Source organism: Sander lucioperca, chromosome 3 (genome assembly GCF_008315115.2).
Source record: "Sander lucioperca isolate FBNREF2018 chromosome 3, SLUC_FBN_1.2, whole genome shotgun sequence".
NCBI lineage: Eukaryota > Metazoa > Chordata > Actinopteri > Perciformes > Percidae > Sander > Sander lucioperca.
The window spans coordinates 19,419,536-19,447,291 of NC_050175.1; the positions used below are offsets into that span (position 1 = coordinate 19,419,536).

The following is a 27,756-nucleotide window of genomic DNA, read 5'->3' on the forward strand; positions in this document are numbered from 1 at the left end:
GAGTAACACATTGTATTATTTAACATAATAGGTAAATGAATTGATTACCAAATGGGCCTACCAGGCAGAGGTCCAGGGGCCCAACAGGTGCAGGTCAGGAAGCCCCTTAGGCAGAGCCTGTTTTTAAACTGAAAGTTTAAAGTTATCAATATCTGTCCTGGAAAGTCAAACGGTTCTGGGATGTCAAGGTGACTGAGCATATGTATGCAGATACTGAGCACAGATATTTATTTTTATTATAAATGTGCTGCTGCTTAGTTAAAAACAGCAGTGTTACACATCTATGCCAATGGGGCCCAATATAATAATAATATTAAGTCATAAATCATCCATAAACAGGTGAAAATTGAACTGGAGTTACCCACAACACTGCAGCTTTAATGCATCTTATCACTTTATTCAAGCACTACTCCAGGGCTACTAACAGGGCATGGGTTTCACCTACACCATGTATGTCCATTAGTTTGAAAAAAAAATATGATACAGTACATCATGCTGAAAGATAACACAGCCACAACTCATTATTTTAAAACAAATACTTGAGATCAACATTTACAAATTACCAAAGGTGTCACTTAACATCTTTGTCGTCTCTGGACAACATGTGCTATGGGTACTTTAAGACTAAAACCATTAACATGATGGCAAGTGTATTAAGACATTAAGATAACAATGTAACCTGACTATCTTAGGCACACAATGTTTATAAGTCTTCACATGTATTTGCTACACACTACATTAAACTGAACCGTATTAAACACAGAGTAAACTGTCTAAAATAAGTTCACAGTTTTGAATAAAGGGATAGCACATTTAACTTCCATATTCCTTTTCTTGTATGTATGTACTGGTGATGCATGCTTTGATTATATATATGTTGCTAATATATGTATTAATATTTCAAATTATAGTTTGATTGTATAGACACAACCTGTCTTGTCAAAAAATTGCAAGCAATATCATTGTTTTTCCCGTATTCATGGCGGCTAATTGACAATTAACAAACTCAAAGCAGGTCTATGCTGAAAGAAAATATTGCTTTAAGGCCTGGAAATATTTTCTGAAGAAATGTTAAACAGATCAACAGATTGATGAATAAAAATCTGAAAGGAAAACAGGCATGTAATAGAATGGAGGGTGGAATACCTGTAAGATAAGCAGTGTTGGGACTGATGATGAAATGTGCTTAAAAAGGGAAAGCCAAAGAGTGATGTTATGATCACATAGTGTAACAGATTTAATTGATTTCTTATTGTAAACTAATTAAACAGTATACATTTTTTGTTGTTGTGTGATACTAACTTAAATACCCTAAAATACAGATGCTTGGAAATGATAATCAGTGCAAGGTAACTCACTTAACTTTCAAAAGCATGTTTACAAGATTTTGTTATTAAAATAAAAGCATACAACTGGCAGCTGAAAGGCAAATTTCTGGTTAATATATTTTTGTGATTTAGTCTTTGGAAGCTGGAGTTATAATCCTTAAAATTCAAAATCATTTTCCATACATGGCAACCTCAAAGTTTTGTATTCAGGGTTGGCAGTAGAGTTTAATGCAGCCGAGGCTTGTAACAGTTAATATACAACAACTCCTGCATGCATACTCACCTACTGATGAGGTGGCTTTTCTCTATAGGGAATTTATTTTGTACATTTATACAAGCAGATGCACACATGAATGCAAATCACCCACACAAACACACATAAACACTGTTCAGTACATCTGATTTTAGTATGAATTAAAAAGTTGGATAAAAAAAATATATATATATTAATTTCCAGATGGGTTTCTGAGTACCCTGCTTCATTGTGTAGTGCACAGGAAGTTAAAGACACTACAGTATAAACATTATACATAAAACAAACCAAGGACAAAGACAAAAAGCTTTTTTTTTTTTTCTGTTAGACTTTCATGATCGAGTAGAGCACAACATGAAGCAAAGTGCAACATCCAGTAACATCAGGTGGTCCTCGCCAGACTTATGCATCTTTTACATCTGGAAAGTCGTCCTGCTTGCGTTCAGTCATTCGGGCACATCGTGGACAAGTTGTGGAGTTGTCATAGTAGCAATCTCTGAAGAGACACATAACAAACACCAATATTTTGTTACATAAAATATAATTAATGGTGTCCATGAGTTGTTTTTCATTTAAAAAGGGATACTTATTAGTGTTCAGGCAACTGTATCGTTTTGCTATCTACAGTATTTTTAGTGGGACAAATTCACGAATGCCTATTATTACTCTGAATGCCGTTTAAAGGTATGTTAAAGGTTAAGTGGGTAGCTTTTATAAATATATGTTTGTGTCATATTTGCTGAAACTGTCACTTTATCCTGACAGTAGGACAAATGTAAACAGAGTAAACACAGAGGAAGATGGCTATCAGGTGCGACCTATGGCTACGATCCTGACCACGTGGACAAGCAAGATCATCTCTGAGCCCATCACCATCTCTACATCAGAGGGGACACTGAGGCAAGCATTGAGGAATTAAAGACAGTCTGCGATCTTCTCGGCTGTGCATCCTGCTGGCCAGTGTGCAGGTGTGGGACGATGAGCTGGCCTCCGTGCTTGCGTCGGTTTCCATCAGGATGTCCGGAGATGTGGTGTCCTTTTGCCGAAACTTGGTTTGGATCCTGGAATGCCAGTGCCATTCCACCGGGTGACTGATGTTTCTCTGCCTCCCCCTAGCACTCCTAATGGCATTTGCAAGTTTCCACTGCACCCGAACTTAAACAACCAATCGGAGCCGAGGAGCCTCTAACGCAGTTTCAGTGAGAGCTTGTGAACTGGAAAACTAGGCAGTACTGATCAAATATGAATCAAGATTCTGTTACTGCATTGTCTTCAAATGTTTACAGAAACATATTTTAGTGGCTGTAAAGTAAGACAATTTGTGACTCGGCCGCCGAGTTGACATTTGAGCCGAGAAAAAGACAATAAATGCAGTAACAAAATCTTGATTCATATTTGATCAGCCCTTCCTATTTTTGACCGCAGTTCACAGCCATAGACACTGCACTAGAGACTCCTCAGTCTGATTGGTTGTTTTCCTTATGCAAAGAAAAAGCACCAGGAGGCAGATGATTTTCACAGATCTGTGTCTGATTCATGTAGTACTGTCGGGATACAGTGGCAGTTTGAGCAAATATGACAAAAAGCAATTTTTTATGAAAGTTACCAACGGTAGCTTTAACTGGTGATTTTAGATTAGATTAGACCAATAACTGAACGTCTTTGGGATTACATGGAGAGAAAACATGTTTTTAAGTTCTGAGGCTTTAATATTTCGTACCCATTAAACTCCTAACAATCACATTATTTGCTGTATTTTTCAGTCTGAGTGGTTGGTGGGGACTAACCTGTGGAAGACAGCAGAGCAGTCGTGGCAGACTGAGGTATGACTGTCAAAAGGGAACAGTATGTCTCCTTCCTTACACAGCTCACACACAAATCCTTTGGCCTGACAACGCTACACACACACACACACACACACACACACAATAGGACAGACAGTCAGGGTTTCAGGGAGGCTACATGTTCTCTACTCATAAATAATATTGTCAATCAAGTGCCTATTGCCTAATGGTAGATACTACAAGATTAAGTTATACGTGATACATAAACAGGAAATAAGCTTACTAACACAGTGAAGTCATTAGTATTGTTCTTTGTGCTGTATGTAAGAGCTCACCTCACAGTCTAGTTTGATGTGCTTAGCAAATGTGGTGTGGATCTCTGTGAGGGAACAGCTGAGTCTGCCACTTGAGATGTCAATCAAATCCTGTAGTGAGTACATGTCATCATTCTCCACAAAGTGCTGCCGATCTTGTAGCTGGGGAACACAAATACAAAATACCAAGAACAGTCAAGTTAAGTTTACGGTATTTCACATACAGTACATTGTCTCAATTTTACAACAGGAACCTTTCTCGATACAGCTCAAACTCTCCACTCCCACCACATGGTGGTGCTGTTGTAACATTACTTATCGGTCACATATGTCATGCCAGTGTATATGACACTTTAACTGCACCATGCAAAGTCAATTTAGTAAAGAGATGCCCACCTGTAGTAATAGCCGAGCCTCCATGGCCTCCTTACAGGTTATAAAATAGGGTTTCATCAACAGAATATCTTGACGGAGTTTCTGTAAAGGAAAACAGACGTGCACGCATGCGTGCACGCACGCACACAAGCCACACGCACGGGCTAAAACTGAGAACACAGATGTGAAAGATATGTTGAAATGTGGATTTTGTTTTATCTACATGGAGAACATTTTCAAACTCCACAATTTCTTGCAGCATCCTTACTAGTGCCTCCAAAAAAAGTGAAGCTACCCACCCTGATCTCGACTAGTTCCTCCACAAAGTTAAATAGCAGCGGGTTGATTTCTTTCAGTTTAAGCACAGGTCGTGGTATCATCAGGGCCAGGTAGCGCATTGACGAGCGACAAACCTGAAACATAAATACACTGTCAAAACCCAATGACTGGCTCAATATGCCCACATTAACATATTAAAACTCCTTTGATACCAACGCAGTGAGGGGTTAAACCTGTATCTGCCTGGGACTCGCAACCCTGCAATGTAATCCTATGGGCAAATGCGCACTGTCAGGATTTTTTCTCCTCCTTGGCCAGCAGTAGTCATCCCCATCAAAATGCTCACTGCAGACCCGACGGTGTGCAAGGCGCAGTGTATGGACCGGAGTGTTAGCAGGTAGCCATAGCCATAACTTCAGCCTGTCCGTATCCAAAGGTAACGTCTATGAAAGCTGCCAAAGTGTCGCTCGACATTTTGTTGGCACAATTCGGAAATGCACAATTGAAAATCTTTTAGATAACACAAAGCTACTGTGTCTGTACTTCAAAAAACAAACTCCCCGGGACTCCTCTCTCCCCACTCACGTTCCACACTATAAACACAGCTGTCTTCCCACCGAAATACCCCTTTAACACGTGTTAAGTAGACCCACATCATACGGTCATCTCCTGTTTAACTTAAAGAAAGTTATACTTTAATAGATTCATAGATTGATATATAAAAGAAGAAGGGATATTTTTACACAGGGAGTGTATTTTGTTGTAGCTGTTTAGGGTACCTTGCGTGATTCAAACTCCCAGTTGTGGATGACACGAGCTGGGACGATGGCGGTGTCATTCCAGTGGCATGTGCTGCAGTAATACTGGCCAGTGTAGTCACACTGTCTGGCTTCAGTCGGCACGCCCCCTACAAGATAAATATGGGACAGTAACAGTCAAACTATGACACAAAAACAAGATGTACTTTAATACATTTAAAAAATATATAAATTATTAAATATGTAGTATTTAGATATGTAAAAGTAAAGTAAAAGTTCCTGAAATTTATATACATTTTTGTAGCTCTGTAATTTATAGTCAGCAATTTGTGGATGTCGATTAGCCTACATATTGCTTTTAAATTCCGTTTCCCTATTTCAACTTGCCAAACATAAATCAACACAGTCAATTTGTACTCACTCAGGGAAATGGGTGTGCGGCATTCTGCACAGCGGTAGTCTTGCCGGTCTAGTCCTATCTCAGGGCAGATGCTGAGCTCGTACTCCGACTGGTGGCTGACCTTTGACCTGACACAGGGCTTGGTGATCAGGTTCATACACTTGCTATGGCAACGATAATAGCAACCTGAAACAAGAAAGGGATAATCAAATGGCATGCAATGGCATTATTATTATACCGAATGGGTTTGGTATGAATGCCAGGTTAACAAATATCGAATAGCTGCACAAAGATTCTCCACCATTCAGGAAATGGCTTCTGAGAAAGTTAAAATGGAAACCTGATAATATAAAATGAAAACCTACAAATATTTAATGAAACAGAAAAAATATGAATCACAGTCTCAGAATTCCTGTTATACTACTTAATTATAAGGACAGTCCGTATATTTTCCCATTACTGATTGGTTCAGATATTTTAACACGATACTATGCAATTTTGAGGAAGTATTGTGAGCCTATACATGACGTTTGAGAGAACAAAAAAAGTTATTCAGATAGAGCTAGTATGATCTTGCACAGAAGTCTGGTTTTGAACAATCTGTGCCCTTTACACATCCTATTCCATGCACAATGGCATGCTTTACAATTTTGGAACTTGTATATCTCCACAGTGCTATATCAGACTGATGCACTGCATAGTAGGACTGGGCAATATATCGATATCAATATATGAGGCTAGATATCATCTTAAATTTTGGATATCGTAATATCCTGATATGACACAAGTGTTGTCTTTTCCTGGTTTTAAAGTGGCCATATTATGCTCATTTTCAGGTTCATAATTGTAATTTGAGATTGTACCAGAATAGGTTTACATGCTTTAATTTTCAAAAAACACCATATTTTTGTTGTACTGCACATTGCTGCAGATCCTCTTTTCACCCTGTGTCAGGTCTCTGTTTTAGCTACAGAGCGAGGCCTCGCCTCGCAACTTCTGAAACATCTTTGTTGTCAGTCGCACATGCCCAGTAGCTAGGTAAGGATTACATGAGCTAGCTAGCTGTTTCTGCTACTTCGGCCTGTACACGGCAGGATTAGCCGGGAGACTTCTTCTACATGAGGGCACACTTCCAACTTTGTGTGGAATACCTGCAGAACAGGGACATGTAAGTAGTTCTATATAATTTATTTTGTAGATTAGGGTGAATTTGTATGTGTTGAAGCAGTGTTTTGCCATTGAGAATGAGTTAGCATGCTAACGGTTAGCCCCCTAGGCCCCTCGTCTCGGCTAGTTACGTAGAAAGCCGTGCAGATTTTGAACAGCTCACCCGGAGACTGAAGGCAGGACACATTCAGAAACCTGGATGACCATGGATGTTTTTTTTGCAATGTTTTTTTTTTCATAATATGGGCACTTTAAAGGCTGCATTACAGTAGAGTGATGTCATTTTCCAAACACACAAGACTGTTCTAGCTGTTCTATTATGTACCTTTACCCACAGTTATTATATCAACATAACTGATGATTATTTATCAAAAATCTCATTGTGTGCATATTTTGTGAAAGCACCAATTGTCAATCCTACAATATCGCCACAATATCGATAGAGGTATTTTGTAAAAAATATCGGGATATTTGATTTTCTCCATATCGCCCAGCTCTACTGGATAGTGGGTCTCACCTGTGCAGGTATACCAAGTCTGGATAAGGCCCCAGATGATAGCGCTACACTTGTCACACGTCTGTTTCACACTCTTGCTCTTTTCCTTGGAAAAGCGGTGCTCCAGTAGGACTCTCAGATTAGGCTCATCATCCTCAGGGTCCTTTTAAGGGACAAAGTGTAAAAACAAAATTCACCAAGACCACTAACATAGCAGTATCACAGTTCATGTACAGTAGTAAAATAATGATTACTGCAAAATATGTGAGGCGTTTACACCTCCTCCTAGACTAAATAAGATTTTCATATTTGCCATAAATGTTACCGTGCGTGTTTGCTTTAAATTTGTGATATGATACAAACTCAATAAAATAAGGAAATAATATGCAATATTTGCACTTTTTCTCAGTACTCCCTCTATGACCCTCCCTGAAGCACCAGGCAAACAACTGTATATTCCTCATAGGCAAAACAACTTGCATCACATGGCAATTTAACAGCTGCTTACCTAAAATGCTCAGGAAAAATCCCTGACAGTATACAGCACTGTATACTGTATGACATTCAGCTGCTTCACGTGATTTGCCTCAACATGACACAATAACAGTAAAGAGCCCTCTGTATAAGATGATGTGGATGATAAGAAACAAGCTGCGTGATTCAATTTTTGACCTAAAGTATGGTTAGTGACATCATTAAACCACTGCAGCCCAATTCGTTAAAAAGCTCCTTTTATGCTTAACATTTTTTGTAAGTTTACAGTAATAAGACCGAACCATAAGCACAATGCCACCTGGACAGTTTTATCAGTGATACCAGAGGTTCTGTAAAAGTGGAGAAATTAATGAGGTGCCCCTAAATAAAAATCTCTCCTAGGGCCAACAAAAACCACTAAGGATGGGCCTGGCTATTGGAAATAAACCAATACACAAAAAACACAGCTCAAACATGCCCCAGAAGAGAATTAGTAGCCTAGAAATATAGACGCACCCTAGCGGCAGCAAATGTAATTTGCAGCCAGGGTCCAATATCTTGATGTGGGTCTGGCTTGTGTAGGCTAGAGAATTAGCATACCCTTGTCTATAAAATGCATTAAAATCCTAACTGGACTAGTGACTGATTGATTGATTGATTGATTGATTGATTGATTGATTGATTGATTGATTTGTTTAAAGTGGCTATATGTTACTTAACGTTTGTGTTGATTCTAGCGGCCGCTTTGGACAAAAGCGGTAGTGTTTTTACCACACCTGCTGACATAAAGGTCTTTTCTTTACGGTGCTTTATTGCCCACTGTAGTTTACTGAGTTAGCGTTACCGAGAGGTCATATAGTCGCAATGAATATGTTGCTCAGACAGAAGATCATTCATTTACAAAGAGAGAATACGTTACAGATGCATCGTTGCATTTCAAGTGTTGCATACGGCAACTTGGCCTACTTTGGATGCTTTTCCGGTGTTCAGCTGAAATCTGTGACCCGTCAAAATGTGTGATCTGTAGCACCATCACCTGCCGTAAATCATTTTGTTACTTAGCTGGAAAAATCGGACCAGGGCAGAGACTTTTCTAAAAACTATATAAAACCAGCGTTCTTTTCACTGTTAGTCTCGTTTGCTGTTACAGGTCATTTATGATCATCAGATGGAACATTACACAGTTGTATGTGTAAAGGTATATATAGTCACTTTAAGTCTTCTGCAAGAGGAGTTTTTGCAAGAAGTTGCTGCCCTCCACAAACTTGTTTATCATCTTATCAGTCACCAAGAATGTTTGCAATGTTTGCTCTCATTTACCTCATGCAGGGCAATGGCTAAAAGGCCAAAATTCATACAAAGAAAACCTTTATTTGAAATGTGCCCAGCAGGAAATATAATTATCATTATGCTCTCTGACACTGATCTCCACTTCACTCCATTTGGTCCTAAACTTGTGCACCCATAAGATCATTCTTCACCCCTAAATTACAAATGCACTTGAATGCAGCAGTAGTTTCAGGAAGTGTTTCTCCAGAAATACAGTAAAAAGCCACGTTTTACATAATACATTTCTATCTGCACATTTAATCTAATCTAACATTTGTGTAAAGATGTGCATTCCACAAAATTGAATAACATGCAAGTGAAATTGGTCAATTATGAATTTCTTTAAGTTTTAATGATTGTCCCTCTAAGCCAGAATCAACAACTACAATATCATGTTATGCACTTCTCCATTCACTCCTCAGTTCCAACCTTAAGTTCTTGCAGTTTCAGACGAAGGTGGATAAGCTTCACCACAGTGTCCTTCTGTCTCTCCGAGTGTTCTGGCAGCTCCAAGATCAGCTTTTTACACTCCTCTATGGCCATTTTCAGCTGTTCAATATCTGACGCAACTAACGAACCCTGAAAACAGGTGAACAAGAGCAAAAGCATGTACAGTAAATTAAGCACTCTAAGGTTTACAATATTAATGACTTTAATGTAGTGTGACACATTATTTGTAGTTGAGGCAGACAGCAGGAACAATGCTTTACTTACCATAGGCCTTGAGAAGTGGTCCTCAGCTAGACCAAGGTCCATGGTCCGGTCTGAACTCTGGGTTCTGGTCGCAGAGAACAGCTCAGGCCTTGCTTCTAAAAAGAAGGCAACGTGGCATAAAGCACTGGTTTTCTTGTAAGCATACACACTATGGTGTGGTAAGTGCACTCAGTCATGCATGCGAATTCAATGCACATGACTGTGGCCACTCAAGACGAAACCTGCACTCGAGAAGTCTAGAAGAAGGACAAAAGCTCAAAATGGAATTGAACTTTAGGAATCCCAGGTAATTGTCTTATCAGTTCTGGTAATGTGTAACCAAGCCAGTTGACAAGACAGACTCCTACTGTGTCATTAAAACTGCTGCTCAACTAGCTGAATGAACTTCAGAGTACGGATCACTTTCACATCTAAATGTGTACAATATCTGTTCCGTAATCATTCACATGGTATGCTTTTAAAATCAATTAAATCAATGTGCTAACATTCTTGTACTGCTGCTGCTCTCAGTAGTATGACTGCATGTGTGCCGTGTGCATTGGTCTCTCAAAGTCCTGACAAATAAGAAATGATTCTGATCCTTGTTAGTTACGTGACTTAAAACCATTATCCTAACTTTAACGATAATACATTAAGTGAAATGCTTATGTGCAATTATTCACAAATATCTGTAAGATCAAAAGTTAATACTTCCAAAAAATCATTGTAAGATGAAAATATTAATAGAAACTGCAATGTTTTTAGGAAATGCAGAGAGTGGTTACTAAATAGGGTTGAGCTTGTGCTTTCTGATGTATGTAACCACTTTAGCTACATTAATAGATTTTATATTTTGGCCACTTTGGGGGTAACAGAGCAGGCTAAAAACTCATTTGACTTATCACCTCAAAAAGTTGTTACGGCAAACTATCTCAAATCTGTGCAAAATTACCACTTAAGACACTCTGATCATACCTACAAGGTATCAACAGTGTACAGTATACTGAAATTATTAAGTATGATGACTAAAAAACGTGAAAATCAAGCAAAAATTGAACTGAGCAATCTATAAAATGAAATGAAACCAAATTTCAAAAGGCCTTCGATTTATAATCTTTCAAATAATACATAGTAAACCACACTAATCACATATTAAAAAAAAAAAAAACATCTCCATCTTAGTGAAAAAAAAAAAAAAGTGCAGACAAATGCTGTTGTTACCTGCATACACCTCAGAACAAAACATGTTGGGTGAATTCAGCTTCTCAGTGCCAGACAGAGAGAGGACAATGAAGTGGAAGAACACAAATGACACCTGTGAAATCAGCTCAATGTATCACGTTTGCCTGTCAAAATTATTGTAATTGAACAAAAACGCCTTTAATTCCCAAATCCTAAAATACAGGAAGTGTTTCTAAAGTGCTGCTTACACTTATGCTTTTCGTTTCCTCTGGTTGAGCTATCGTATTTCCAACTTCCTTGTCCATAAGCAGTCCACTGTACTTGTTATTTATGTAATAGGCTCTGTTCTAAACTAGATTAAAACTGTGTAAATACTTGAGGGAAATAATTCGTAAAAATCAGTTTACCGAGGGAGTAACTGCCCCATACAGTGATTGAGTTATAGTGACATGATCTAAGCACATAGTAGCCTCATTGTATTTGGCACTAAAGGTAGCAAGTCTACATCTGCAAGTAAGTGACATTTAGAAAAGCAGAAACCATCATCTCAGAAAACACCTCCCACTGCAGCTCCCATTTCCTCACGACAGACCACAGGCAAGGAACATTTGTTATTTTTTACACAACAATTGCCAATAAGATTTGCGTTTCACAGTCTACCAAACCAGACATCCTTTCAGAGCATAACAGAATTTGAAACAATGGCTGGATGTCTGTTAAAAGTAGACTAGACACACTTCCTAGCCAAGGTCAAAAATTAGCATCATCAAGATAGGAGCTGGATATCATTCATTTCACATTGAGGATCAGAGTAGCATTGATAATGCAGGACAACAGTCACCAAAATTGTCCAATGAATGAGGTCCAATAAATAATGTCCATATGACTTCATGTTTACGCCTTTTGGTTTGTTAGTAATAACTTAGAGTGTACATGAAACAGACTTGAACATGAAGCAACACTATTTGTTTTTCCTTAAAGTTAACTACAGGTGTGAAAGTGACCTCAAAGTGAGTTAATATTTTACTCTTGAGATGGCTGTGTCATGGTTTGCCTGTGAAGAACTTTACCGTGCAGTGGGGGCGTCTTGCCTTCTTGGGGACCATCTTCTTCCTCTCCACGATCAAAGGGATTGAGGCGAGTTTGGCGGAAAAGTGCAAGTCTCTCATCATACTCCATTTCATCGGCTACATCTAAAGAAGAGAAAATACATTAGTCACACTGACAGTTTGCTTAATTTCTGTGTATTTCGTTGTATTTATCAATTGAAGCAGGAAGGCGGACTATAGTCGTCTTTTAATGGAAGCCAGATACATAATGTGTCCGTTTGGTTATTGCTTATTGTGCAGTATGTCCAACTATTATTGTCCAACTCAATTGTGCCGCCGCTAACCAGTAAACAGGTATTTTAACTTGGTTATAATTCAGACTTTCTGTTAAAATGTCGTAGCCTACCTTCCCAAGCTGAACTTTACAAAGCCACCCCAGAGCCACAGAGAAGACAATATACAACCGTTTTCACAAGGTCAGAGTAGTACTCCCTTTAACTAGTAAATTTACTTTTTTTGTTAACAAATGCGCAAACTGAATAATGTACTGCTATGTCAAAAGGGTTTAGAAATTGGTTCACAGATCTTTTAAATACAAAAATATCATGACTAAAAGGTGGACTGCTTTCCATAACCTCAACAAGGAACGAAGGCCACTTAAAGATGGCAATGGCAAATGGGTAGCTGCAAAAGATCTGAAGTAGCTAAACGATAACAGGAAACCTCAACATACAAGTGAATACCTCACCTTCAACTTTCCCTTGTCCCTGTTTCTTGTTACCAAAAGGCTGTGGTGTGATAGGACATAAAAAACTATATGATTTACATTATGCTAGTGTTTTTAGGATGTCAATATATCAAAATATAAACCACAGCACCCCTGTGAAAATCAATATGCTCTATTCAGATAGACAATATCAACAGTTACTTAGCAGGCTGTAAAGATGGTTAGCAGGAAGTGTTGTCTTACTAATCCAAATACAAACATTTGTAGTTTCCACATTTGATGTGTCTATGTGGGTGTCCTAATGTGTTGTGCTATGGAACATGAAAGAAGATGTGTGGAAATGACTATCCCTATGGGACAATAAATACTCTATCTATCTATCCATCTATCTATCTAATCCACTATTTATCACTTTTTTTTAATCATACATTGTTTTATCATCGAGCTCAGTAGATCATGGGGTCAAACAAGAAAACACTGCAAAGCCTGAGAAACGTTATTACCACAGATTGAAGCCTAACCTTACCGGCTGTAACCAATCAGGGCTGTTGTTGACAGTAAAGCGATCACTATTTTGTTTCGAGTAGCTAGCTAATACTGCTCAACATGTAGGATATTTCACATAATTAATCACAGCTATAATACCAATATAAAAAGGGCACATCAACATCAATGCACAAATGTCAACAGACAGCTAACGTTAGTTAGTTAGCTAGCTAACTACCTTTAAAAACAAAACAATCATCTGCCTGGATGCTAATGTTAGCTAATTTAACAGGTCGGTCTGGTCAGAAGCTTACCCCGTTTTCGACCTTATTATTACATTAGGGACTCGGCAGCTGTAAAATATGTTTAGCTTGTGGTTAAAAGAAACAGTTCTTCCCGTGTTGTTTTTTTTTCTCTCTCTGCCATCAGCAAGGACATCACAAAGCAAAAAGCGTCAAGTCATCTTAAAGAGTTGCTTTCCGGTTAGTATTTTCAAAGCTAAAAACCTTTGTATCTACCATGCAGTAATGAGATTAATACAAGATACTTACGTATATTTCGACACATTATCTGTATTTAACAAAAACATTAAATGAAGACACGATTATTTTGCCTCCTATATAAATGTGGCATGTTAAGCTACATTCTCTATTTATACTGTTTGATGCTTTTATTTTGAAAATAAACATACCTTGCGTTCGGTCTCTTTCCCTTTCAATGAAATTGAAATTGGTAGAGGTACCTTCATGGATGTATTAAGAGAACCTTCCAGGTTCTTGTAAAATGTGGAGTTTCCTGGGTTTAGGCAGGGACAAAACCGGTTTGACGCTGGTATCTTCAATATGAAAACAGGACCACATATTACGAATAATACATTATCAAATTACTAATTTAGATTACTACTGCTACTACTACTCATTCTCAGACACTCTTTATCACGATAGTATGGTGTCAGTATGTAACGGCCGGCAGGATGCCGTTGTGTTAACTGTTCTACACGGTAGTGCAAAGCATCATGGGACTAGATTATTAGTGCTGTTTAAGTGTTTAGTTTAAGTGGGTAAATGATGTTCTGTTAGTGTATATGTTATGCACTTACGTTACCTACGTTTTAGTCTTGATAATGTGTTTGTTGGGTTACCATGACTGAAACACTGGGGTAGGTTTATGACCTTGTGAGGTTGTGATCATCTGCGGTTCACATTGGAGTTTATAGAGCAATTCACAGAGGATAAATTACCACATCTACCATGTAAAAGGCAGCCTTTAAAACCAGATAAATTAATGTAAAGGTCAAATGATCAATGTTAAGCCAAACTATTGGAGAAGAATCTTCTCTGCTAGAGGGCAGCTTTGATGTAGAGGCAGAAAGATGGGAGCAGACTTATTTTTTTCATTTCAGCATTAAGAATTTTCAGTTATTTGGCAGGCTACGTTTACATCTAAGCTTGTTTTGGTATTTGTATCAAAGTAAATATACAGTATTAGTTGTGTCCATCCTTGAGCGTCCGTCCCTGGGTCTTTGCTGTGAACAGAGCTGCTTTGGCTACACAAAGGAACAAGTCCTAACCCTAATTGTAAACATGCTGCTCCCTGCAGATTATCCGGTCACACTTTGGTCATCCTTTGGGCATAAACAGATGTTGGCATATGAATGCAGATACATTTTTAAAAAGCAAACAAAAAGTGAAATTGTTGACAGGCGATAGCAGATGGGTTCCAAGATTGCATTTTGGCCAATGCTTTCCGCCTCTTTTGCTCTCCCTTTAGGCTGTTTACCTGCGTGAAACCAAAGCTGGCTCAAAAATGTTTGGTCAATACTACTCGGACTACAAATGGAAACAAGAACACTTCCGATACCAAAATCGTGTCTCATTGCCTCCAGATTGTGCATTCATATAGAGATTCTCTAGTGCCAAGCAAAATCAGCACAACTCTCACGTACATGGACTGCATGTTTTAGCCTATATTTTTAAATCAAATATTTATCACAAAATGTTTTTTGCAAGGACATTGCACTTATAATTTTGTTATTGCATCTAAATCTTATGTTTCATTTTATATTTCAAAAAAATAAGGAAGAAAGACCCACTCCAACCTCAAAACTGCAATGCCCTTCACTCGATATCTCAGCACCAGGGACGTGCACAGGTACGGGCTATTGTTGCCCGGGCAACAGCCCATTTGCCTGCCTCTGGAGAAAGAGCCTAAATAAACTTTTCTTTCTTTTTTTCTTTTTTTTTCTGCTGTTGTGGCTGCATCAATATGATAAGCCCATCATTAGTAAAGTTAAATCAGATTAAATCGTCACAGTACAATGTATTGAAATTCTATTACTGCATTTTAACCCATCCTAAGTATTAGCAGTAGTGGACAGCTACACATAGGCCTACAGCATCCAGGGAGCAACTTGGGGTTCAGTGTTTTGCTCAGGGACATGAGACATGTGGCTGGGCAAGCCTGGGATTGAACTGCCAACCTTGTGGTTATGGGGCACTACTCTACCTCCAAGCCACAAGCAACTTCAACTTCAACTTTGTCCCCCTGAAGGGCGATTGGGTGTACAGCAGGTACAAACACATAAAAGATACATAAATACGAGATGTACACGCAGTCACGAGTGGGGTGGGGGGGTGGGGGGTTAGAGTAAGCCTGAACAGTAAAAACTGGAACACAACCTGAGCAAGGTGCATAGGTAGCAGCGTCAAAGTAGCAACCCAGGGTAGGAAAAGTGCATATCAGCCTTACAAAGTTGACATAATATAATCAACAACAACCATCGTCAACAACATCAGCATCCATTACATCACTAACCCCATTGTCATTGTCTCTGACATCCTCAACAAGAGGGAAATGACTGCAGGTATAAAGGAGTACTTATACCTGTCAGCAAATAGCATTAGCTTTCCTAACTATCTGTCTATGGAACAGGTCTGACAATGTGCACTGTTGAACTCCCAATATCTTGTTGATTTTCACAATTCAAGTTTTGGACTTGATGTAAAGATTACCGAACCAACAGAGCAGAGAGAAGGTCAGGACAGATTCAATCTAAGATATGTAGAACAGAATCATTTTTATTTTCCTCTCTTCCAGTGCTCAGTAAAACAGCTTTATACGCTTGCACTTTCTTTCCATTTCTCCTCTTTTCAACAAGTACAAGGAAGAGGACATAAAAAGGCTTGTTATCCACATTTCACTGTGAAATGTCCTTGTATAAATCCGTGGCTCATGCTCTAATGAGACATAACAGATACTAATTCTTTTTGTAGAGCAATATAAACAGCTTTTCTTGTGACTTATCGACATGAATATTGGACAGTTTCCTCAGGCAGTAGGCTACAGACGCTGCTGGCCTTTTTTTTGCATAAAGCTCCAGAGTGGAAAGTAAATGTAAGCTTGTTATCCACTATAGTCCCAAGATATTTATAGTCAGCAGAGTCTACAGTCTGTCCCTTGATAATGGTATTTTGGTTGATGTTTTTTGGGTTTGTGTCTAAAAAATCAATGCACGTCCTTAGTTTTCTGGACATTTAGGTGAAGGAATGCATTGTCACACCAATCTACAAATGATTCGACCACTGTACCGTGGATGTTTTCACTGTCATATAGGAGGCTGACTATTACAGAGTCATCAGTGAACTTCTAAATCGACCTGTTTTCGTGCTGACTGCGGCAGTCATCAGTAAAAATATACAGAGGAAAGAGGAAAGAACACAGCCCTGGGGTGACCCAGTGGATGATATCAACTCCCCAGACGTGCATCCATTAACCCTCACTCTCTGAGTTCTGGATGTTAAAAAGTCAAGAATCCAGCCGACAATGTTAACATCTAAACTAAAATTATTGATAAGTTTATCAATTTAAATGTGGGCCTGGATCGTGTTGAAAGATCTGATGAAAAGTCCACCAGTAGCAGCTTGGCATGGTTTTTGTTTCCTAGGCAGATGTAACGTTAGTATGACACCCACAAATATGTGGTCACATTTGTGTTAAGTTATTTGTTTTATAATTAGCATGTACAATTCATTCTATCACACGTTTTAAAAGTAATTATTATGCTTATAATTTTGGGTTATCGGATACATTTACATTTTAATTTGTACTTTCCTATGTAGTTTTCTCAGAAGCAAGTGCTTAAAACAGAGGTTATGCTTTCATGAATTACATAATTTAATTTAATGTTTACATAATTTAACTGAATTGCTTTAAGCAAATATGTAATGTTTACAGAATTGAACTAAAGTATTTCAAGCATAAATGTAATGTTGACATAACTTAACTGAAGTGCTTAGAGCATATATGTAATTTTCACGGAATTTAACTGAAGTGCTTAAAGCATAAATGTTGTGTTTACATTATTTAACTGAAGTGCTTAAAGCAGAAATTAGTTATGGTTACATGATTTTGAGTTGTTTAATAAAAACAACCAGAGAAGCGATCTGGAAACACAGGACCTGCCGCGTCTTTATTGCTTCTTGTTTGTACCTGCTTTGATATTAATCTATAATCTGGTCACTGGGTACCAGCCGGTACCCGTAACATTAGTGAAAGCTAATAGAAGTCTTATTTTGTCAGCTTATTTTGTTATGAGATGATAAATGAATGTCCTAATTGGTTAAGGTAATGAACTTTGTATTATTAATTTTTATAAATGTATACTGTTTTTGTGTGTGCTTAAGTATGCCTTCACAACAAAGAAGACTGAAGAAGAGCGAGAAAGAGCTTAAGGAAGCAGCTAAAAGAACTGCAACTTTGCAGAGCTGGATCAAAACTTCCAGCAGGCCAGCTGCAGGTGCCTTTTTTTCCAGGTTAGAGAAATCCACTCAAAATGTCTGTGCACGTCCCTGCTCAGCACAATATATTTACAGTATGACAAATGTAACTGGTGAAAATTCAGGCAATTTTAGTAAAGGTAGCCTACTGAATGACTGAACTGCATTTATGAACATGCAGGCTCCATCTCTATAGCTGCTGAACAGCACCACAATCTTTTTTACTGCATCCTGACTTCACCAAAAAAAAATACCGATAGCCTAGATATTAGCCTAGATCAGGTGATGTTGTGTAGCCTGATATGCGTGAAATCAACCCCCTATGGCATTGTGTTGCTATGGTTGTTACCTTGCATGGCAGCTGGATTCTCGTGATATCCCGAGATCACACGAGAATCGCGGGATCATGTATCACACGAAAATCCATCTTGTATGGCTCTAGCATGGGTGTATTGTATGTATGGGTGTAGACCTTTAGGCTCTATTCTGAAACAGAAGTACACTTCAAGGATAAAGCCTGAGGTCAAACTTCGCCCCTCACCATCCGCTCTGTGTGTGTTGCCGTTCTCAAAATCGCTTCAATATGGGAAACAACAAACTTCGAGCTAGCAAGCCACACACTGAAAATGGCAACTTTTAAAGATTATTTGGATCGTGCAACAAGGCCGGCCTGCTTTTCTCGGTCAATGTTTGTAAATATTTACAAAGAATATGTTTACGGCATTTATGGGACCAATATTTTGAAAGCAGCCTGCCCTTTCCCAGTTTCCAATGAGGGCTTCTCAGATGGTTCTGTTACCAAACCACCTGGCGTCAGGTTAAAAGTGTTGCCCTCAGGCAACGAACTTCCATCTTATTACAAAAAATATATTTAGGCCTATATATATATTTATACAGTGAGGAAAATAAGTATTTGAACACCCTGCTATTTTGCAAGTTCTCCCACTTAGAAATCATGGAGGGGTCTGAAATTGTCATCGTAGGTGCATGTCCACTGTGAGAGACATAATCTAAAAAAAATAAATCCAGAAATCACAATGTATGATTTTTTAACTATTTATTTGTATGATACAGCTGCAAATAAGTATTTGAACACCTGAGAAAATCAATGTAAATATTTGGTACAGTAGCCTTTGTTTGCAATTACAGAGGTCAAACGTTTCCTGTAGTTTTTCACCAGGTTCGTACACACTGCAGGAGGGATTTTGGCCCACTCCTCCACATAGATCAGTCAGGTTTCTGGGCTGTCACTGAGAAACATGGAGTTTGAGCTCCCTCCAAAGATTCTCTATTGGGTTTAGGTCTGGAGACTGGCTAGGCCACGCCAGAACCTTGATATGCTTCTTACAGAGCCACTCCTTGGTTATCCTGGCTGTGTGCTTCGGGTCATTGTCATGTTGGAAGACCCAGCCTCGACCCATCTTCAATGCTCTAACTGAGGGAAGGAGGTTGTTCCCCAAAATCTCGCAATACATGGCCCCGGTCATCCTCTCCTTAATACAGTGCAGTCGCCCTGTCCCATGTGCAGACAAACACCCCCAAAGCATGATGCTACCACCCCCATGCTTCACAGTAGGGATGGTGTTCTTGGGATGGTACTCATCATTCTTCTTCCTCCAAACACGGTTAGTGGAATTATGACCAAAAAGTTCTATTTTGGTCTCATCTGACCACATGACTTTCTCCCATGACTCCTCTGGATCATCCAAATGGTCATTGGCAAACTTAAGACACAGAAACCTTGACATGTGCTGGTTTAAGCAGGGGAACCTTCCGTGCCATGCATGATTTCAAACCATGACGTCTTAGTGTATTACCAACAGTAACCTTGGAAACGGTGGTCCCAGCTCTTTTCAGGTTATTGACCAGCTCCTCCCGTGTAGTTCTGGGCTGATTTCTCACCTTTCTTAGGATCATTGAGACCCCACGAGGTGAGATCTTGCATGGAGCCCCAGTCCGAGGGAGATTGACAGTCATGTTTAGCTTCTTCCATTTTCTAATGATTGCTCCAACAGTGGACCTTTTTTCACCAAGCTGCTTGGCAATTTCCCCGTAGCCCTTTCCAGCCTTGTGAAGGTGTACAATTTTGTCTCTTGTGTCTTTGGACAGCTCTTTGGTCTTGGCCATGTTAGTAGTTGGATTCTTACTGATTGTATGGGGTGGACAGGTGTCTTTATGCAGCTAACGACCTCAAACAGGTGCATCTAATTTAGGATAATAAATGGAGTGGAGGTGGACATTTTAAAGGCAGACTAACAGGTCTTTGAGGGTCAGAATTCTAGCTGATAGACAGGTGTTCAAATACTTATTTGCAGCTGTATCATACAAATAAATAGTTAAAAAATCATATATTGTGATTTCTGGATTTTTTTTTTTAGACGGACATGCACCTACGATGACAATTTCAGACCCCTCCATGATTTCTAAGTGGGAGAACTTGCAAAATAGCAGGGTGTTCAAATACTTATTTTCCTCACTGTATATATATATATATATATATATATATATATATATAATATTGTCAGTCATGTCTGTGTCCAATGAAATGAGAGCTGAAGTGGGTGTGACCTTTTGTCTGAAGGTGGGACACAGTGCCAGTAAGATAAATATAACTTTTTAACATCTTTAAATTAAAATAACTTTACATAGGCCCTACGCATGTGCAGGAGTAGGCCTATGTAAAGAAGTATGTTTGATTGATTGATTGGAGAATTATTTTGATTTGGTTTATATTAAAACTGTGCCATTCATCAGATTTGCCCAGGGAAATATCAAAACCCAGGTTGATCACCGCAGTATCGTGAGAGGGAAACAGTTGTAGGATAAATTGCACGCGCTCTCACGCTGAGCCACCGCTAAATCAGTTTTTTACGCACAAGGTAATTCGTTTTAATGCGTAAAGTGATGCATAAAAGGAGCTCTGTATATTGGTTGCAGTTCGGCTAACTGAGAAAGAACAGATAATAAAGTGTCCGTTTATGGGATCGCCCATAGACTGAAGAAAACGCGCTCGCAGAGCTAATCACATTAGTAATGTTAGCCACAGTCAACATGTTTCATTTCAGGGATTAGTGAAACTAATTGGCAGCGTCTGATAATTTGCACTTTTACCAACAGTAGTAAACAAAATGTCCTTACATATTTGATGGAGCACAGATGGAGGGTATTTGACTGGATATAGGCTACTTGAATGTCATTTTATCATTAGATCCTATTGCCGTGACGGGATAATTAATCATAAATAAATAAATTTGCCGCTGCTGCGTAAAAAAATTGGGAAAAGCCCATTAGTAATTTGGAGACGCTCGTGATTTAGGTCTGTGCGCGCGTCACCGCCAATTAAAAGCCGCACAAATTGTGGCTTTTGTCTGACGAAGTGTGTCTTTGTTGCTTTCGTTGTGCGGCAAAAAGTTTCAAGTAGGAATGAAGGTAATAAAACAAACCATTACAATCAGTACACAAATGTAAAGAAAATAGAGTAAAAATTCGAAAGAATTAAAAAACGGATATTGCAAAAATATTTAGACTGCATATGTGAAACAATGCACACAAAGGCCTACATTTTTATAACAGTTTTATCAGATTTTTGTTCTCTTGCTTGTTCTCCGCTAAAAGTGTGACATGAAATTCCATTTAGTTCTTCTCAATGGTGCCCATGCAGATGAACTGAGAACACCCAGTTATTTATGGAATTATTTAAAAACATTTAAGATTTGTTTTTAATTTCTTCCTTGAGAACAGGATGAGGATTTAGATTTGTTCCAGTTGGAATTCCCCTTCTTTTCAATGGTGTTATTTATTGCACAGCGACTGAACTTGATCATGAGTTTTAAAACCGCATTTCAAAAATGTCTCTGTTGTCTTATTTATCAATGGCCCTTCTGTCTGCTGAGAGCAAATGTGATATTGCATTTTTTTTTTCTTACAAGGCATAAATAAAGTGTTGATGTTGCATGTAATATGTTGAAATTCAAGGACGTGTGGTGGAGTTCATCGACAGATACTGCAAAGGTCTAATGAATCAAGATTTTTTACAGTAAAGAAACCATAAACAACAGCCATGGGCAACCATCTATCTTCTTATTTGGCACCTTTGACACATGGTGCCGCTAACACAGCCATCTCCTTACTCTTATCTTGCCAGCCTTTAGTGTGAATATTTAGTCTGAATATTTAGTCTCCAAATAATGAAAACAGCATTCTAAGACAAGCATACTATGTAATAACAAGAAGAAAAATCATGGAAAATATCTTGGAGGGGAGAACAATGATAAGGCTGCTGCTTTTATTAATTTATCACAAGCTCTTGTTGTTTTTGCCTCTTTATTTGAGACTAATATTTCAATGATTACATAACACATACGTACTCCTATAAGGTAACTGTACAACATCCTGTTTTGCTCAGTTTCAAGTCGACATGGGATTCATTCTGCAGTTTCTTATACCCACAGCATTTACAATATGTGTTGAATCAATCAGGTTTATCTCAGATCATGAAGCGCAGAGTACCACAATCTAATTTACCTTTAAAGTTATCTTTTAAGATTTATATAGCAGATATCAGACGACCATACTGTACATTCACAATCCTTTGTAACAACTCCCATGCCAAAAAGAAAAAGAACAAAGTTATGGTATTAGAACAAATACTATTAACAATACTACAAACATTTAAATAAAAAATAAATTGAGTCATAATTCAACATTGATAGAAAAATTACACTGAATTCAGTTATAACAGTGGTCAGCAGCAAATAATCTGCAGCATTATTCAAGTACAGTGTAAAACAGTCTACATTATTGTCAATATTAACATGCACCTTTCACACTAGTTGGTAACCATCATCTAACTAGTAAAGTTTAATTATTTTGTCTTGTCTTGACACCCTGCCGTGGAATCAGTAATCTTTTTCCATATTTTGGAAACAACTGTGCCAATTTATACCCTAGCACAATGGGGTTTAGAGCCTTCAGCCATTCTGCTCCTCGCCTTTGGAACTCCATTCCGCTATCCATCCGTACCATAGTCTCTACCCACCTTTTCCAAAAGGTCTACCCCACATGACTCCACTCATCAAAATAATGGATAGATTGCTTTATTTTAATTTTCTATCTCAATCTTTTAAATGTGTTTGTTTTTAACTTTTAACTTTTTAACTGTATTTTTGCTTGTTTTAACTGTAAGGTGTCCTTGAGTGCTATGAAAGGCGCCCATAAATAACATGTATTATTATTATTATTATTATTGTTATTATTATGTATGGAAAATACTAAATACAATTTTACACTTTATGGCTCAAAGGCACATACTGTATATGACTGCATTTCAGTTTTTCTAAAGGGCAGTTAGAGTCTAAAATGTAGGTCCTATTTACAACAAATTCTTAGGCTCAATAAAGAAAGGATATAGGATAATAATAAAAAGAAGATAAGGAAAATAGTAAGATTCTTATTTTACAGATCAATAGGTTGTATCTTCATTTCAGGACAATTCATTTATTATCTATAGACATTATTAAAAAGTCTAGGCTGTTTTATATTTTGGCTGTTTCTGACACAATGTACATTATTCAAGAAGAAGAGGTACTGCCAACCTGAGGCTTTTGTTATTTTCCTAAATGTCACACACCGACGCACCAAGAACACAGGACCAACTCCTGCAGAGTTTTACGCAGCTCGTGGCTGCGGTAGGCGTAAATGAGCGGGTCGATGAGCGAGTTGCAGATGATAAGGATGAGGAAAAGGTTAAAGTTTCGGAAGAAACAGTTGCAGAAGGGGCTAGTGGGGCAGGTGAGGATGAGGATAAGGTGGAGGAAGAAGGGGCCCCAGCATATAATGAAGACCCCGAGCAGGATGGTGAGGGTCATCGCTCCCTTCATGCTCGTAGATTGGCGCCTGCTTTTGTGGAAAACCACGATGCGCCGGGAATGCAAGTGCGCCAGGAGGAACATGTGCAGGTACAGCACGGCGTTAAACACCAGGGTGGTGCAGAAGAAGGTCACCAGGCACACGATCACAGCGTTGTCGGTGTGGTACACGATGAAGAGGATGCTGGAGGTGATGCTGGCCAGCCACACCACCACGATAATGGCGGTAGCGCGCTGCGTGGTCATGATGCTGTGGTAACGCAGCGCGTAAAAGATGGTGATGTAGCGGTCCGCAGCGATGGTGCACAGAAAGGAGAGCGAGGACACTACGGAGCTGCAGATCATCACGTCAATGACGTTGTCCAGGTGGCGCAGCATACCAGGGTGCATGTCCATCAGGCCGTGGTCGTGGAGGAGCATGAATATGGTTTCCACCACGTTGCTGACACTGACCAGCATGTCGGACACCGCCAGGCAGCAGATGAAGTAGTACATGGGCGAGTGCAGGTTGCGGTTTTTGATGATGGCCAGAACCACCAGGATGTTCTCCACCAGGCTGATAAGCCCCAGTGCCAGGAAGAGCTCCTGCGGTATGCGGATCTGCACGCAGCCCATATAGTTTTGGTCTCCGGCGGTGGAGTTCGTTTCGTTGTCTTCCATGAAGTTATTTAGCGGGCTGAATTCCACGTGGAGGATGGAGGGGTTACGATGGGACCTGTTGGTCATTACCATGTCTGACTTCTAGATGATGACTGATTTAGATGCTGCCCTGCTGGGTTTTACTGCAGCGCAGCAGTGCCAAGTTCGGAGCACCAGCCAGTTGGAAAATTCAAGCGAGTCGTTCAGTTGTTAAACCCATTAATGCGCTGACTGTCAAATATCCACAAAGCGCCTTTTCCAACCCTAATTAACAGAATTACATGTTGTTACTATTTATTTCAGCCTTTGTCCGTTTGAAGTCTGTCTCCTCCTCGCATCAAGGTTTCTTCTTCCCTATGGATGCTACTTGTACAGCACGTAGACCCATACAATGTCCTTCTCCATCAAAACATTGCGCTCACAGTTCATATATAGGGCGCACGACCCGGCCATCCACTAAACTTCTTGTATCAGCTCGGACTGTTCTGACCAACATGGCGAGAGTGAACAAAGTGTCTGTGGTACCTCGGTGACTTGCTTGAACATTTCTCAAAGTGATGCTGTCTGAAGGACTCCTCCTCTCACGCAAACGTCAGCTGGGCTGTGGTCCTGTCTCAGTAATGTCTGACACGCGCGAATGTTTTGTGGGAAACTAAAATAGAGAGGAAAGCAGGGCGGTGAGGAGCGTTGTTCAGCCTCGTATTTCATCTTTTATCTCTTTGACATGTTTGTCCGCAAACAAATCTTTAGGATAAGGTCTGTGGTGGAATGTAACTTAGTACATTTACTCAAGTACTGTACTTAAGTACAAATTTGAGGTACTTTACTTGAGTCTTTTCATGCCACTTTCTACTTCTACTCCACTACATTTCATAGAGAAATACTGTACTTTCTACTCCACTACGATAATCTAACAGCTTAAGTTACCAGTTACTATACACATTAAGACTTTTGCACACAAAACACATGTAGTTTATAAAATACGATGTTTCATTATTAATAAAACTACCCAACACTATAACGACCTACAAGTACAGCTGAAACGATTAGCCGATTAAACACTTAGTTGACTGAAAATACTGTTCTGATTGTTTCCAGTTTCTAAAATGTGAGGATTTTTCTGAATTGAGTCCTTTTACTTTTAATACTTGAAGTAGATTGTCCTGACGATACTTATATATTTTACTTGAGTACAATTTTCTATGCATGACTTTTACTTGTAACAGAGTATTTTTACAGTGTAGTATTAGTACTTTTACTGAAGTATAGGATCTGAATACTTTTTCCACCACTGGCTACAGTTTCCAATTAGCTTTATGAATGTGGTTAATTTGAACAATGACAGTAATAGATTAATCCTCTCAAAGAACCCTTGTACTACAATGTGCAACTATGTGACCACTTCACATATCAGCCCCCTTAATCATTGCTTATCAACGCACTGTGAACTTTTTTCTGTGCATGACTTTCAAAAAGATATTGTTTTGAACTCCTGTATCTGCAGTATCTCCTCCTTTATCTAAGTTAAATCACTATTATAGGATAGGTTTATATTTTTCCAAGTGTATCTTAATACAGTACTCACATATCCTCCATCACTTACAATAAAATTGCTTTAAGAAGGGGATTTCTTTGTGGCCCATATGAACAGCAGAAACAATTACAGTGTGCATGGGCATGTCAGTAAAAGAAAAAATCTATAATGTAAAAAAAAATGAATACATGCTTTATATAATTCCAGATTTAAGTTTGACTCCTTTGGTTTCTTGACCTCGCAGACCGAGTCAAACTTAAATCTAGAATTATATATAAAGCATGTATTCATTTATTTATTTTGATTCGCTACACGTTTTTTTCAACTTTTGGAGGTCTAGTACCGGTTGACGCTTTCATTAAGTATACAGTAATTACTAATAGTCTGTGCAGCAGTGGTGGCACCATTGGAGTCACATCAGATAGTCTGATCCTCACACACACAGCTCTCTGAGGCACAGATATGAAAGCCATTCTATACTGCTGACAATCACATGCAAATTTATCACAAACTCGCCCATAGCTCCAGGTGAACTTGGAACAATGACATAATTTGAAAATCAAGCGCAGTCACTGTTTGGTTTCATGTGGCTCGCTGAGTAACATAGATGTATGAACAGTTGCCATAAGTGTAGAGGGTGATATGTTCGGTGTCTCCAAAGTTGATGTCCTCTTTGTGTCAAAGAAGCCTTTAGGTTGACTCTAATTTAATGTTTTATATTTAATGAAAATCTGGTGTGCCAATTGTGACTAAAAAGCAAAGATTCATAAAAAAATAGGAGCGCCACTGGTATGCTCATGTGACATATTTTCGTCCGAGAGGTTTGAGAGAAAGACAAAGTAAGTAAGTCGTCATGAGACAGATTCTTCTGTCTGTACATAGAAGTCAAATGCTTATTTTTACCTTGTTTACCTTTGTTGTCCTTGTTTTAACCTGTCTATTACTGTGTATGTACTTTGAGAAAAGCCAGAGTCATATTCCCTGTATGTGTTCACAGTGTTACAATAGTTATAACCTGCAGTGAAGTAGCCAGCATGAGTGAGGTCATGAGTATCTGACTGAACCTGCAAGAAAATATTAAAATCAACTTAAGCAAAATTTATAAAATATCTGCCATACTCTTGCATTGAATATAACTTGATGGACAATAGCAGACTACTGGGAAAAAATGGGCTAATTCTCTGTACTGTTTTACTGGGTGGAGTTAGCCACAAATAATCAAATGTTGGCAAGTCAACTCATACTGAAATGTGAGAATCAGTTCCAAACAGAGCGGCATTGAACGAGCATAACAGGAGGACAACAGCAGACATCCTGCGGTAATGATAAGACTTACACAAGAATAAAAAACACAGGCAAGAGGCCCAAGAAAAAGTTGTAAGATTCTCAGACTGCATTTTTTCAAAAAAATGACTTTTAGACAAAATAACCATTTAACCACCATATTTCTTCTTAAATAAGACCGAAGAACAGATTGCCATTGTGATAGTTTGGATTTAGTAAATGCTGAAATTAGCAGGAGGTAGGACTAAACTTCATTCATGTTTGTGGAAAATGAGATCTGAATTAATCATAAAGCCTACAGAGTGAGATTCATCAACTCATCGCTTAAATGCATCCACAACAGGTCACAATAGAAGCAAGCTATCAGCAAGATCTCACCAAGACATTTTTTTTGATTATTTTTCCCAATCAGAAATGACTTCTTAAATACTGTGATACAATTTATAGCTTTGTTATTAGTAGTCAAATAATTGATATCCTCTTTTTGGAGTCCCTTGCTATATATTTAAAAACGTATTAGCTAATTATTTAGTAGGAAAGCACGTGGTCTGAGGAGAGGGTAA

At 38.7% G+C, this 27,756-nt stretch overlaps 2 protein-coding genes across 6 annotated transcripts; both read right to left on the reverse strand.

The window, feature by feature from the left end:
- Positions 1-373: 373 nt before the first annotated feature.
- def8 (differentially expressed in FDCP 8 homolog) lies at positions 374-13,581 on the reverse strand. 5 transcript variants are annotated; one of them, XM_031314010.2, is made up of 13 exons: positions 13,409-13,565; positions 12,630-12,669; positions 11,903-12,025; positions 9,672-9,766; positions 9,387-9,536; positions 7,176-7,317; positions 5,513-5,677; positions 5,113-5,240; positions 4,354-4,467; positions 4,076-4,156; positions 3,701-3,841; positions 3,369-3,478; positions 374-2,077 (listed from the first exon to the last, which is right to left on the reverse strand). In XM_031314010.2, exons 3-13 carry the CDS (start codon positions 12,009-12,011, stop codon positions 1,984-1,986), a joined length of 1,329 nt encoding a protein of 442 aa, XP_031169870.1. In that variant the 5' UTR covers positions 12,012-12,025; positions 12,630-12,669; positions 13,409-13,565; the 3' UTR covers positions 374-1,983. The 5 variants fall into 5 exon arrangements, with proteins under 5 accessions (XP_031169870.1, XP_035855327.1, XP_031169869.1 ...); XM_035999434.1 differs by lacking the exon at positions 12,630-12,669 and having other exon boundaries at positions 9,672-9,763; positions 13,409-13,581; XM_031314009.2 differs by lacking the exon at positions 12,630-12,669 and having other exon boundaries at positions 13,409-13,581.
- A 9,374-nt stretch (positions 13,582-22,955) lies between these two features.
- Positions 22,956-25,134, reverse strand: mc1r (melanocortin 1 receptor). Its single transcript, XM_031314242.2, has one exon. The coding sequence runs from the start codon at positions 24,466-24,468 to the stop codon at positions 23,491-23,493; it is 978 nt and encodes a 325-aa protein (XP_031170102.1). The 5' UTR covers positions 24,469-25,134; the 3' UTR covers positions 22,956-23,490.
- Between the last annotated feature and the right edge of the window lie 2,622 nt (positions 25,135-27,756).

Bases quoted from the DNA above. Each gene is read 5' to 3' on its own strand.
- mc1r (XM_031314242.2), bottom strand. From the start codon at position 24,468: ATGGTAATGACCAACAGGTCCCATCGTAACCCCTCCATCCTCCACGTG.
- def8 (XM_031314009.2), bottom strand. From the start codon at position 12,011: ATGGAGTATGATGAGAGACTTGCACTTTTCCGCCAAACTCGCCTCAAT. The intron at 9,537-9,671 runs GTAAGTAAAGCA...ACCTGTTTTCAG, and splicing joins ACCACTTCTCAAGGCCTATG to GGTTCGTTAGTTGCGTCAGA. The intron at 5,678-7,175 runs GTGAGACCCACT...TTCTTGTTTCAG, and splicing joins GACTTGGTATACCTGCACAG to GTTGCTATTATCGTTGCCAT.